The 15003-nt window shown below is 41.4% G+C and overlaps 1 protein-coding gene across 3 annotated transcripts in view; it reads left to right on the forward strand.

Annotated features, from left to right (window-relative positions):
* Positions 1-15003, forward strand: part of mtfmt (mitochondrial methionyl-tRNA formyltransferase) — a 59805-nt gene that overhangs the window by 2389 nt on the left and 42413 nt on the right. For 2 of the 3 annotated variants that reach the window (XM_034183972.1, XM_034183986.1), the window contains exons 2-7: positions 8097-8294; positions 13665-13787; positions 13859-13961; positions 14066-14141; positions 14238-14329; positions 14822-14900. In XM_034183972.1, coding sequence (XP_034039863.1) covers positions 8097-8294; positions 13665-13787; positions 13859-13961; positions 14066-14141; positions 14238-14329; positions 14822-14900 — 671 coding nt within the window. The remainder of the gene's footprint in view (positions 1-8096; positions 8295-13664; positions 13788-13858; positions 13962-14065; positions 14142-14237; positions 14330-14821; positions 14901-15003) is intronic. The other variant, XM_034183979.1, reaches the window with a different exon arrangement.

The raw sequence follows: 15003 nt of genomic DNA on the forward strand, positions 1-15003 counted from the left end.
GGGCTACACCATCCAGACTTTTTCAGCTAGATAACATCCAAATGCCCAATACAACAATACCCAATAAAGGATATTCAGTTGCATTATGGCTCCGTATAGCGGGACTTCCAAAAAAGGTGATCCGGAACTGGGCAACTGCCTGTATCTATATTGTCTAGGAGGCAAATCAAGTACAGTAATACCATGGTCAGCAAACCAGGGACTTGTACTTTTGGCACTGTGTGCAGGTGCTAAGTCCTGATGGAAAAGAAAAGGAAGTGACAATTTATATATAGCTTTATTCAATCAATTCAATCAATCAATTTTATTTATATAGCGCCAAATCACAACAAACAGTTGCCCCAAGGCGCTTTATATTGTAAGGCAAGGCCATACAATAATTACGTAAAAACCCCAACGGTCAAAACGACCCCCTGTGAGCAAGCACTTGGCGACAGTGGGAAGGAAAAACTCTCTTTTAACAGGAAGAAACCTCCAGCAGAACCAGGCTCAGGGAGGGGCAGTCTTCTGCTGGGACTGGTTGGGGCTGAGGGAGAGAACCAGGAAAAAGACATGCTGTGGAGGGGAGCAGAGATCAATCACTAATGATTAAATGCAGAGTGGTGCATACAGATCATAAAGAGAAAGAAACACTCAGTGCATCATGGGAACCCCCAGCAGTCTAAGTCTATAGCAGCATAACTAAGGGATGGTTCAGGGTCACCTGATCCAGCCCTAACTATAAGCTTTAGCAAAAAGGAAAGTTTTAAGTCTAATCTTAAAAGTAGAGAGGGTGCCTGTCTCCCTGATCTGAATTGGGAGCTGGTTCCACAGGAGAGGAGCCTGAAAGCTGAAGGCTCTGCCTCCCATTCAAAAAAGCAGTCCTACATATTTGTTTAATATGCGCTTTGAATGACATATCCTGATCAAAAATGACTCCAAGATTTCTCACAGTATTACTAGAGGTCAGGGTAATGCCATCCAGAGTAAGGATCTGGTTAGACACCATGTTTCTAAGATTTGTGGGGCCAAGTACAATAACTTCAGTTTTATCTGAGTTTAAAAGCAGGAAATTAGAGGTCATCCATGTCTTTATGTCTGTAAGACAATCCTGCAGTTTAGCTAATTGGTGTGTGTCCTCTGGCTTCATGGATAGATAAAGCTGGGTATCATCTGCGTAACAATGAAAATTTAAGCAATGCCGTCTAATAATACTGCCTAAGGGAAGCAGTCTGTGAAGAAGATTCCCCATTTACATGAACAAATTGTAATCTATTAGATAAATATGATTCAAACCACCGCAGCGCAGTGCCTTTAATACCTATGGCATGCTCTAATCTCTGTAATAAAATTTTATGGTCAACAGTATCAAAAGCAGCACTGAGGTCTAACAGAACAAGCACAGAGATGAGTCCACTGTCTGAGGCCATAAGAAGATCATTTGTAACCTTCACTAATGCTGTTTCTGTACTATGATGAATTCTAAAACCTGACTGAAACTCTTCAAATAGACCATTCCTCTGCAGATGATCAGTTAGCTGTTTTACAACTACCCTTTCAAGAATTTTTGAGAGAAAAGGAAGGTTGGAGATTGGCCTATAATTAGCTAAGATAGCTGGGTCAAGTGATGGCTTTTTAAGTAATGGTTTAATTACTGCCACCTTAAAAGCCTGTGGTACATAGCCAACTAATAAAGATAGATTGATCATATTTAAGATCGAAGCATTAAATAATGGTAGGGCTTCCTTGAGCAGCCTGGTAGGAATGGGGTCTAATAGACATGTTGATGGTTTGGATGAAGTAACTAATGAAAATAACTCAGACAGAACAATCTGAGAGAACGAGTCTAACCAAATACCGGCATCACTGAAAGCAGCCAAAGATAACGATACGTCTTTGGGATGGTTATGAGTAATTTTTTCTCTAATAGTTAAAATTTTATTAGCAAAGAAAGTCATGAAGTCATTACTAGTTAAAGTTAAAGGAATACTTGGCTCAATAGAGCTCTTTTTCAGAGGAGCTACAGCATCCAAAGTTGTCTTCAGTGAGGATGTAAAACTATTGACGAGGTACTCTATCTCACTTACAGAGTTTAGGTAGCTTCTCTGCACTGTGTTGGTATATGGCATTAGAGAACATAAAGAAGGAATCATATCCTTAAACCTAGTTACAGCGCTTTTTGAAAGACTTCTAGTGTAATGAAACTTATTCCCCACTGCTGGGTAGTCCATCAGAGTAAATGTAAATGTTATTAAGAAATGATTAGACAGAAGGGAGTTTTCAGGGAATATTGTTAAGTCTTCAATTTCCATACCATAAGTCAGAACAAGATCTAAGATATGATTAAAGTGGTGGGTGGACTCATTTACATTTTGAGCAAAGCCAATTGAGTCTAATAATAGATTAAACGCAGTGTTGAGGCTGTCATTCTCAGCATCTGTGTGGACGTTAAAATCGCCCACTATAATTATCTTATCTGAGCTAAGCACTAAGTCAGACAAAAGGTCTGAAAATTCACAGAGAAACTCACAGTAACGACCAGGTGGACGATAGATAATAACAAATAAAACTGTTTTTTGGGACTTCCAATTTGGATGGACAAGACTAAGAGTCAAGCTTTCAAATGAATTAAAGCTCTGTCTGGGTTTTTGATTAATTAATAAACTGGAATGGAAGATTGCTGCTAATCCTCCGCCTCGGCCCGTGCTACGAGCATTCTGGCAGTTAGTGTGACTCAGGGGTGTTGACTCATTTAAACTAACATATTCATCCTGCTGTAACCAGTTTCTGTAAGGCAGAATAAATCAATATGTTGATCAATTATTATATAATTTACTAACAGGGACTTAGAAGAGAGAGACCTAATGTTTAATAGACCACATTTAACTGTTTTAGTCTGTGGTGCAGTTGAAGGTGCTATATTATTTTTTCTTTTTGAATTTTTATGCTTAAATAGATTTTTGCTGGTTATTGGTGGTCTGGGAGCAGGCACCATCTCTACGGGGATGGGGTAATGAGGGGATGGCAGGGGGAGAGAAGCTGCAGAGAGGTGTGTAAGACTACAACTCTGCTTCCTGGTCCCAACCCTGGATAGTCACGGTTTGGAGGATTTAAGAAAATTGGCCAGATTTCTAGAAATGAGAGCTGCTCCATCCAAAGTGGGATGGATGCCGTCTCTCCTAACAAGACCAGGTTTTCCCCAGAAGGTTTGCCAATTATCTATGAAGTCCACCTCATTTTTTGGACACCACTCAGACAGCCAACAATTCAAGGAGAACATGCGGCTAAACATGTCACTCCCGGTCCGATTGGGGAGGGGCCCAGACAAAACTAGAGAGTCCGACATTGTTTTTGCAAAGTTACACACCGATTCAATGTTAATTTTAGTGACTTCTGATTGGCGTAACCGGGTGTCATTACTGCCGACGTGAATTACAATCTTACCAAATTTACGCTTAGCCTTAGCCAGCAGTTTCAAATTTCCTTCAGTGTCGCCTGCTTTGGCCCCCGGAAGACAATTGACTATGGTTGCTGGTGTCGCTAACTTCACATTTCGCAAAACAGAGTCGCCAATAACCAGAGTTTGATCCTCAGCGGGTGTGTCGTCGAGTGGGGAAAAACGGTTAGAAATGTGAACGGGTTGGCGGTGTACACAGGGTTTCCGTTTAGAACTACACTTCCTCCTCACAGTCACCCAGTCGGCCTGCTTTCCCGGCTGCTCGGGATCTGTCAGAGGGAAACTAACAGCGGCTAAGCTACCTTGGTCCGCACCGACTACAGGGGCCTGGCTAGCTGTAGAATTTTCCACGGTGCGGAGCCGAGTCTCCAATTCGCCCAGCCTGGCCTCCAAAGCTACGAATAAGCTACACTTATTACAAGTACCATTACTGCTAAAGGAGGCCGAGGAATAACTAAACATTTCACACCCAGAGCAGAAAAGTGCAGGAGAGACAGGAGAAGCCGCCATGCTAAACCGGCTAAGAGCTAGTAGCTACGCTAAGCTAGCGGATTCCTAAAGACACACAAAGTGAATAATGTGTAAATAATTTAAAGGTGATTCAGCAGAGGGAGTGCTTTAGTTAAGGCACGTGAAGATTACACTGTGAAACAAATCGTTATCTAGGTAACTAGATCAATCTAACTGCGCAGATTAAACAGCTAACAGATACAGCAAAACACCGCTGTGCTCCGGAACAGGAAGTGATACAATACCGCAGTGAGAGCCAACCACCAGTAGAGGCAAGCAAGATAAATTACTGCTAATTGTTTTCAGTTACTCTTATTCTCTTATTAAGAATTCCAAGTTCCATTCACATGTTGCACATCCTTGTCATGGTTGGGGTTAGGATTAGTGATTTTAGTTAATATAGTTTAGGAATATACGTATATGACCTATATTGACCAATGAAAGAGATGCTATGTATGAATAGAATTTCACTGTATGAATATGGCTATGTACGGATAGCGGCTGCCAAAAGAAAATCAGCATCTTCATAAAGCTTGTCAGCACCAACTTGGCTCCCCAAATCATCACTGACTTTGGAAATGTCACACTGGACTTTACGTAAGTTGGATTCTGGGCTTCTCTTCTCCAGACCCTGTGTTAGAGCCCGACTGATTTGTTGTGATTTGGCGCTATATAAAAAAATTGATTGATTGATTGATTGACTGATATGGATTTTTTTAGGCCAATGCCGATAACGATATATGGATGAAAAAAATGCCGATAATCGATTAATCCGCTGATTTGCTGATAGCCAATAAATTAGCTGATATTATTATTATATATTTTTTGAATGAATATAATGTTCTTTTTTGTACCCTTAACAAAAAAGGTGTGAGCTAAAAGCGGAAATTTTATCCTCATATTGATTAACTTTATAACAGAGAAGAATTTTCAAGTTCAAAAAACGCAATTGGAGCAGTTAGGGGGCTATTCAAGTGGGCCAACTAATAAGATATCACTCCTGAAAATGATCTCTGCCATATCACGTGAGGTAAATCTGCCCTACGATTGGATTTTGGAAAACCATGTGACAAAGAACAATTCCAGTTGGACACTCACATTGTGCAAGTCATCACACATCTTCTATGAGGAGTACCAAGATGGCCGACGGTGGAACGGAAGTCCATGGAGTTAACTTTTCAGCAAAAAAAAAAGTAAGTTTCTATCTCATATCACTAAAAAGGTATTTACAATTTAGTAATGCTTGGTCCCGGCGTATATAACGTATATGACGTATATGACGGCGTCGGCCCCAGAGGGTTAATGGCAAACACCAGTAATTCCCAGAACCCTTCCGGATGACCAGTGAATCTGAATGTTTCAACCTCTTAGCAGTAAACGAAAGTTTTTCATGCTAGAAATAAGGTCTACACAATGTGGGCTTAATAAAAAGTGTGACCAAAGCAATGAAGCACATTTGACACATTACTACACAAACTGAGTTAATCAAACTGAGTTGAGCTGAAACGGGAGAAATGTGGGGTGAATGTAATCGCAAAGTTATTACAAACAACATCCTTATAAACTTATTTGTATGCTTTTGTCAGCCGATCAGTGCAGTGTGACGGCGAATATACGGGGGCCGGTGATGAACACATTTAAACAGGGGTGTAAGCAGCTCTCAGTTGAATGGAGTCAGAGCTCCATCTACTGGACAAACGGTGCAAGGACATTTTACATTGCCGACACAAACATTTTTCAGTAACTGTTCTGTTTATGAGAAATTACCGGCGTTCTATCTGCAAAATTTTGGCCGATAGTAAGTACTTTGAAAAGGGCTTATATCAACCGATATATTGGTCGGGCTCTACCCTGTGTCATTGATTTCCAAATGTAATGCAAAATTTTCTTTGTTTTGAAAAGAGGACTTTGGACCACAGAGAAACATTCCAGTTCTTTTTCTCCTTAAGCCCCTTTCACACCAGGGCCAACGTAGAGTTGCGTATTGCGGCGTACTAACTATGCTGAGTTATGCAGCTTTATGCTGAGTTGTTGCTCACCTACACGGCAGTATGCCTGGGGGTACGCGAGGTGGAGGCAAGAAATTAAGCAATTTTGCGGAGGAATTCGCGCTTCGGGACGGAGGTGCAGGGCACAGAACAAAAATGAAGCCTCACAGGACATGTCCACAATTTCTTGGATAGCCACACGACTGAAAAGCCACCAAAAGCCGTCTGAATCTTTCGAATGGTGCAAGAGCTGGGCATGTTAGGGCTTGTCCTGTGAGACCAACACAGAGGTACTTTCGTCCCGTGCCATGAGCAGCTCCGTGGCGAATTTCTCCGCTCCTCTTTCCATTACAAAAATTCCTGTAACAGTGGAATGTGCCGAAAAAGTGCTATGTCCAGCTGTCTTGCCATTTCTCTGGTAGTCAGACGACATCCCGGATCAACAAAGCGTTCACTTTGGAAATGATCTGGTCGTTTGAGCCTGTCGTTCACCGTTCGGTGCGCGGCGCGCCATCCGCCGCTGTGGGCCGTCTTTAATCCAGTTGTAATTGTCCTTAATCTGTGTGATCCCCATAAGATCTTTACCGAAAGCCATCTGAATTTTCCAAATGGTTTCCAACTGGCTGTCTGTCACACTTTCTGAAAAAATTTTGATGAAGCAAAGTGGCAGTTGATCAGCCAATTTCCTGACAATGAAAATCCGACGAGGGGGCTGGACCACTCCTCCCACAAGGTGTGCTCACAGGCGAATGACGCAACCGACAGGCGTGATAAAACTCACGCATGCGCACGAAAGGTTCAAGCTTGGCTGATGCAATCACACATGATTCAAATCCATATAGTTTTTGCAAAAAATAAAAAGGTCCGTTTCTTTTCTAACAGACCTTGTATATTCACGAGAGTTTTAGGCACAATATAAAAATAGTTTTATGTTGCGACGTTAATGGTGTTGTCTGTGTGAAGCGGTTAAAGTGCAGCTAGATCAGAGAGTCTCAATGCAGTTCTCAATGTTACTGAGATCTCGCAGCGCGGCGACCTCTTCGAAGTTTTGCGGGATTTGAAACGTCAATAGGGCGAATGTTCAGGACCTGAGACATTGTTTTCTCTCTCTCTCTCTCTCTCTCTCTCTCGCATGCTGAAACAAGAAGCATGATGTTTAAGTATGTTTGTGAGTTTAAACGGAAATATTTTCTACTTTTTTGGGGACACACAATGGACTCTGAACTTTGTGATTTGATGTTACTTACAAGCCCTGATGAGGCAGCAGTATGTCCCGCTGTCTGTCTGGAAACGTGAGTGCCGTTTGCTTTTCATGAACCGTTTTGAAATTGGAGCGCAGTTCCACAATGTAAAAAACAAAACAAAACATGAAAAGTAGGCAGTAGTGAACTGTGAGAGGCAGAAAAATAGTGTCGAGGACTACATACGCGGCAGTAAGCATACAGTTAGCAACATTTGCATCTGTAACCAAGACTAGGAACACAATCGTGCCATCACAAACCAGTCTACACAGGAACTATGCCAAATGTGTGCAATTTTCCAGCGTTCTCCATACACATCACAACGCAACTGTGTGCAAGCCCAGTGTGAAAGGGGCTTTAGACCAGGTAAGACTCTTCTTACCTGGTCCAAAGACATTGTCTTTGGTTCAGGAACGGTTGGACACTGTGAATATGACACTTGTAGTCCATTTCATGAGCACGTGTGTGCTCCCCGAAGGTCCCCCAAGTTCTTGGATCAGCTTTGTTTGACAATCTTCTCAAAGCTGGTGTTCATCCCTGTTGCTTGCACGTCTTGTCCTACCTCTTTCCCATGATTATGGTTGTGTGGACTTAACTGGACTGACAGATTCATGGTATTTATACTGCAGAAATACTGAGTTATTCAAACTTGAAATTAAATATTCTAATATTTTCTTACTTTTTCTATTTTTTGGGAAGCTGTAGGATACAATAATCAAAATTTTAAACAAATGCTTGACACATTTTAGTTTATATGGAATGAATGTACAACATTTTTCACCTTCTGAAATAACTGTCAAAAAATTTGAACTTTTTAAAAAACATATTTTAATGAGTGAGTGAGTAAATTTTTTTTGCGATGCACCTTTATGAGTATTTAAGGGCCTTTCATAACAAACATATGTTGTGTGTTGTCTGTAGGAGGTCTGCTGAAGGATTAGTGGAGGCACTTGAAGTTGTTAGTTTGCCTGGTGATGTGCCTGTGAAGAGGTTTGCGCAAGAGAACCACCTTCCAGTCCACACATGGCCCCCTGAGGTTACAGAAGGACAGTTTGATGCTGGAGTGGTTGTGTCTTTTGGATGTTTAATCCCAAAGAGACTCATCCAGCAGTTTCCATAGTGGGTTTTTCGCATGAAGTACACACACACACACACACACACACACACACACACACACACACACACACACACACACACACACACACACACACAAAATTGATTATTGACAAAACATTATTTCCTGAATTTCTTTTGTTCATGAAGTGATGGTTTTCCTGTTGATTCTAGGTTTTTGCTGAAATATGATTATTTCTTTTCTGTGTGTTGACTGCTTAAAAAGCGGGCTGCATACTTGCCTCATATGACCTGATTTTACTTTGAGCAACCTGGCCGAACGACTTAAAATGACAATGAAACATTTAAATTCAGACTGTCAATAAATAATCAATAAAGTCAATAAAGGTCTATCTAATCTAAGTAGTTCAGGTGTTTTATTGTCTCAATAATATCTTAGTTCTGAAGCCGTTTCATTTTCACTGATAAAGCAGCACTGATATGCAGTTTTAAAGTGGATTGTTTTACGTCATATCATCTAGAACCCCACTATTTTGAATCTACACAGTTATGAATTACATTTTTATTCTACTATCAAATACCAGTTCAGATAAGTTTAATTCAATATTGTTCAGTCAGTTTACCGTGCATTACTGTGCATTTTCAAATTTTGCGAAATGCGTCCTCGCTGTGGCTTGACGTCTACGTCATGAATGGAAAGTTGTAATGGAAATGAGTACAATTATTTCCTGCTACCACATCCCTCAATCTGTGTAAATATGTAAAATACAAAAACTTTTGTGAGCAAATATGTACTTTTTGTTCTATTCATCCTTAAAATTGTCCTCAAAATAAACCCTTTAGTACCCAATAAAAAAAAATAATAAAAAAAAAAAATACAAATTTTTGACTTCACCCTACTTATATGCCTGGAATTAAGGATGCGACTGATCCAATCCAGTATTGGGATCGGCTTCTGATACAGACGTAATTCAAGTTTTGGAAAATACTGATTCAGCTCGCAGTGTTTTCCGATACCGGAGAGGAGCCACCTCTCAACTGCTGCTGCATGCTGTCTGCTTTGTCTGCTCCCGAGCATGAGGAGGGGAGGGGGAAGTTTCTGAAGCTGAGCTGTTTGAGAGATCTCTCTTCCGCAGTGATCGAACTTGAGGGTAGCGGCAAATTTCCGCCTGGCTCTCGGGTTCAAATTGTCTGTTCATTGAGTATGGATCGTCTGAAAAATGAACTGAATTGTTGCTTAAAATGTGTGCTCTAAAGTTAGCTGCTTCAGCGTCCTGAAGCTGTAAAATGCTATGAAATGCCAGCTCAGAACGCAGCTGAGGAGGACAGTCGAACAGAGATTCTGCCTGCTGAAAGGGGGGAAAAAAAATCTCCATTAAAGTCCCTTAATATTAATCCAGAGTTTGTTACGTGAACATCGCCGGTGATACATTTAGAAATTTACGGTTTATTTCACAGTTGAAAGGCTTCGTGTTTCCAAAAAGTTCCACGTTTGCTACGCAGGAAAAGAGAGAGAGAGAGAGTGGACTTTTAATTTTTACTCTTAACACTTGCTTTGGCAATGTAAACATATGTTTCCTATGTCAATAAAGCGCCATTGAAATTGAAAATTGAGAAGGAGAGACAGACAGAGAGAGAGAGAGCTGTCTTTTCTCTTTAAGTCTATAAAAATAAAGCTATAAAAGTCCATAAAAAATAAAAGTACTTAATTCTTTCACCAAAACATCAAATCTAGGCTTGCATCTTAGATACACCTGCAAATTGTAGCTGAACTTTCAGGTCTTCTTTTTAAGAAAATCCTCATATAAAATCAACAATAATGATAATATTAAAGCAGACAGAGATCTGGTATCCGAATAGTATCGGTATCAACAGATATCCAGATTCAGGTATCAAGCTCGAATCAGAAGTGAAAACTTGTGGATCGGTACATCCCTACCTGGAATAAGAGAAAATAGGTCACTCTTATTTTTTCTGTTTGCCAGTGATTTTATTTTTCATTAGCCTATTTTAAATATGAAGAGAAAATCAAACTATTTTTAAAATTTTTGCTCATACCTTTTTGACCAGGAAAAAGAAATGCAGTTTGTATTTATTATTTTGTATTTTAAAAGATTTCTGTTGCTTCTGATTGTTTTCTTAGCTGTCTCCGCCTTGTTTTTCCTTAAATCTTAGGTCGGGACTACAAAAGGGTTTCTATCAAAAGGTAGTTGGTCAAGCTTACAGTTTGGCCATTAAAAAATTCAGTCAGAAGATTTTTTTTTTTTTTTTTGCTTGCTTGCTTTAATCCCTGCAGACAGGTAGCATGAGCAGACAGGTAGCATGAGCAGGATACAAACCCATATTAGCAGGCAGGCTCCTTATCCACTCGGCCACCTGATTTTCCACGGAGGCCCGGATGGAAAGCTTGAACAACTGTGCCATGTCCCTCACGGAAGTCACTGAGGTAGTCAGAAATCTCCTAAGTGGCAAGTTGCTGGTAGCTGATGAGATTTGGCCTGTGATGCTGACATGTCAGGGTGTTTTTTGGGCTGTCACAGATGTTCCACCTCTGCAGTGTTGCATGAAAATCTGTGACAGTACCTCTGGATTCTCAAGGTGGAATGGTGGTCCCCATCTTTAAAAAATGGGACCAGAGAGTGTGTTCCAGTTACAGAGGAGTCATATTTCTCAGCCTCCACACAAAAACCTATGTCATGGTGCTAGAGAGGAGACTTCGACTGATAGTCAAAGTTCAGATTCTGGTGGAGCAATGCAGGTTCCATCCTGGTTGTGGGATGGAGAACCAGCTCTTTACGGTTAGGTATGCCCAACCAGTTTACATGTAAATGGTAAATGGACTGAATTTATATAGCGCTTTTCCATCTACATCAGATACTCAACGTGCTTTACAATTATGACTCACATTCACCCATTCACACAGACACATGCACACACCGATGTAAGGGTGCTGCCAGGCAAGACTCTCACTACACACCAGGAGCAACGTGGGGATTAAGGACCTTGCCCAAGTGATTTTCTGGTAACATGTATTTTATGGACTTTAAAGGCTTCAGACTGGATTCTCTTAGGGGTCGTGTGTGTGTGTGTGTGTGTGTGTGTGTGGTAGGGTAGGGTAGGGTAGGGTGCTGTGGGAGTATGGTGTAGCAAGTTTGCTGCATTTTGGTCTTTATGCAACCAAAGTAGTAGCTGTGTTCACATTCTCCACATTGCATCCAGTGAGTGTTGGACTCTGCCAGGGCTGTCCCTTGTCACCAATCCAGTTGGTGATTTTCAGGACTTCAAGGTACAGTGGGGGGTTTGAGGGTGTCCAGTTTGGATACCTCAGATCTGCACTGTCCCAAGTTGTCACAAGTGGTGAAGTTCAGGTATCTCAGGGTCTTGTCCATGAGTGGGGTTAAGATAGCGTAAGCTGTTTATGAGGTCTTCTGCCGATATTGTCCTGGACTGTAATGGTGAAGAAAAGAGCTGAACACGAAGGCAAGGCTCTCCTGGAGCCTTGCTGTAAAGGCCATAAAATAAGTATTTGACCCCCTAGAAAAACAGAGCTTAACAATTGGTACAGAAACATTTGTCTGCCATTACAGAGGTCAGACGTTTCCTGTAGTTCTTGTCCAAGTTTTCACACACTGCAACAGGGATTTTGGTCCACTCCTCCATACAGATCTTCTCCAAATCTTTCAGGTTTGGAGTTTCAGCTCCCTCCAAAGATTTTCTATTGAGTTCAGGTCTGGAGACTGGCCAGGCCACTCCAGGACCTTGAAATGCTTCTTATGGAGCGCCTCCATAGTTGCCCTGGCTGTGTGTTTGGGGTCATTGTCATGCTGGAAGACCCAGCCATGACCCATCTTCAGTGCGCTTACTGAGGGAAGGAGGTTGTTTGCCAAAATCTCACAATACATGACCCCATCCATCCTCCTTTCAATACGGTGCAGTTGTCCTGTCCCCTTTGCAGAAGAGCACCCCCAGAGTATGATGTTTCCACCCCCATGCTTCACGGTTGGGATGGTTTTCTTGGGGTTGTTCTCATCCTCTAAACATGGTAAGTGGAGTTCATTCCAAAAAGCTCTATTTTGGTCTCATCTGACCACATGACCTTCTCCCATGCCTCCCCTGGATCATCCAGATGGTCACTGGTGAACTTCAAATGGGCATGGACATGTGCTGGCTTTAGCAGGGGGACCTTGCTGCCCTGCAGGATTTTAAACCATGACAGCATCATGTGCTACTAATGTAATCTTTGTGACTGTGGTCCCAGCTCTCTTCAGGTCATTGAGCGGGTCCTCCTGTATAGTTCTGAGCTTTCTCAGAATCATTCTTACCCCACAAAGTGAGATCTTACATGGAATCCCAGACCAAGGGAGACTGACAGTCATCTTGTGTTTCTTCTGCTTTCTAATAAATAATCATAACAGTTGTTGTCTTCTACCAAGCTGCTGGCCTGTTGTCCTGTAGTCCATCCTAGCCTTGTGTGGGTCTACAGTTTTGTCCCTGGTGTCCTTAGACAGCTCTTTGGTCTTGGCTGTGGTGGACAGGTTGGAGTGTGATTGATTGAGTTTGTGAACAGGTGTCTTTTATACAGGTAACAAGTTCAAACAGGTGCAATTAATACAGGTAAAGAGTGCAGAATAAGAGGGCTTCTTAAAGAAAAATTAACAGGTCTGTGAGAGCCAGAATTCTTGCTGGTTGGTAGGGGATCAGATACTTATGTAATAAAATGCAAATTAATTATTTAAAAATTATACAGTGTGATTTTCTGAATTTTTATTTTTATTTTTTTAGATTCTGTCTTTCACAGTTGAAGCGTACCTATGATAAAAATTACAGACCTCTCCATTCATTGTAGGTGGGAAAACCTGCAAAACTGACAGGGGTCAAATACTTATTTTCCCCATTGTAGCTTGTCAGAAGATACAAAAGAGTCGATCTTGGGTTTGATCTGTGAAAATGTTTCTCCCTGCCACTCTGCTCTGTGTACAGTTCGTCATAATTGCTTTCATTTATTTATTCATCTTTGATACCCGTTTATTCCAGTTAAGGGTTCGTGGGGGGGTTGCAGTGGTCAAAAGGTGGGGTTCACCGTGGACAGGCCGTGATTTAATTGCAGGGCCAACATATAGACACATTCACACGCTCACTCACACAGCTAAGGTCAATTTGGACTCACCAGTTCACCTAACCTGCATGTATTTGAAGGTGTAGGGAGCACCCACAGGGAGAACATCCAAATGCCACACAAAAAGGACCAGGCTGGACTAATGGTGAAATGTTTCATAGGAAGTTAGCTTCAGTTTATGTTGGGAGAAAAAGCGGTTTAGTTGGTGCATTTGTGTTGTGACTTGTGAGGACATTATGGCTAGTTTAACCTGACTCATGTGATTTGTGTTTCTTTGTGTGCATGCTGTTTTACTTTAGTGGGATTCTGAATGTTCACCCCAGCCTGCTGCCAAGGTGGCGAGGTCCGGCGCCAGTCGTCCACACCATCATGCATGGTGACATTATTACAGGAGTCACAATCATGCAGATAGTCCCCCGCAGGTGAATGTTAAGAAATCCATCGTTCACCCGTCTCACCACAAACATGGTTTTTACTAAGCTCGATGTTGCAGGTTTGACGTTGGCCCCATTCTCAACCAGGAGGTCCATGAGGTTCCTCGGGACTGTACAGCTGATGAACTTGGACGTGATCTAGCCATTAAAGGTGCTCATCTGGTGAGCTGTTTGTGAATGCAGAGTGTTGAGTAGACATTATTCTATTGTTTCTTTGTTAAATGATATGAATTCACTAGATTGATATTTATTGATCATGATTCCAGCTCATTGAGACACTGAAGACATTACCTGAGAGAATTGAAAAGAAGACAGAGCAAAGCCAAACCGGTGCTACATTTGGTAAGTTTATGTGAACCACATTTAGTCCAGCATGTTCATGGTGCCACATGAATCAACAGACATTCTTACAACCATCACTTTAATATTCTGTCATAGCCCCAAAAGTCAACAGCTCCATGGGCTGGCTGGTGTGGGAGGAACAGACCTGTGACCAGATCGACTGTCTATACCGTGCCATTGGATCACGGGTAAAAATGACTTGCGCTGATTGTAGTAATTTGGTTTAGTACCAAATTATTTAATTCAAAGTGCTTTAACACGAACAATTACACATAATTAAAAGCAGTACGAATTACACAGAGTACAAAACTGTCAAACACATTATAACACAGTACAACCTAATGTGTGTAAACTTAGTATACAGTCCTGGATACTGATATCTTATTCATGAATTATAGGTCAATGAGAACAGGGGTGTCTTTAGTCTGGAATTAAGACCCTGTTGTGATGGTCTCATCCCAATGGGCAAATGTGCTGTGTTGACAGGAATCAAATGAACCCAGAAAATAGTGTCAGTTTTTGCGCTGTGACAGGATAATGAGAAATAATTGATGGACAATTATTTTCATTCCAGTCCATCAGATCAAGCTGTTGCCTTGATCATATTATACAGTCTGGTCCCTCATTTAGGCTCGAACTTATTCACAAACTAAAACATGTTTTTTTTTTCCTCTGGTCAGATACCTTTGAGGACCACATGGAAGGGCACGACAGTAAAACTGATGGATTTTGTTGGGAAATGCAACATTTCATCTTCAGGTAATCCTTCCACTGAAATCTGCAGTGAATCTCACAAACAATGTCTGTGAACCAGAAATAGTTTTAATCTTACAAAGCTGCAATTCAGATAACTTATCAGAAC

Source organism: Thalassophryne amazonica, chromosome 2 (assembly GCF_902500255.1).
Source record: "Thalassophryne amazonica chromosome 2, fThaAma1.1, whole genome shotgun sequence".
Classification (NCBI taxonomy): domain Eukaryota; kingdom Metazoa; phylum Chordata; class Actinopteri; order Batrachoidiformes; family Batrachoididae; genus Thalassophryne; species Thalassophryne amazonica.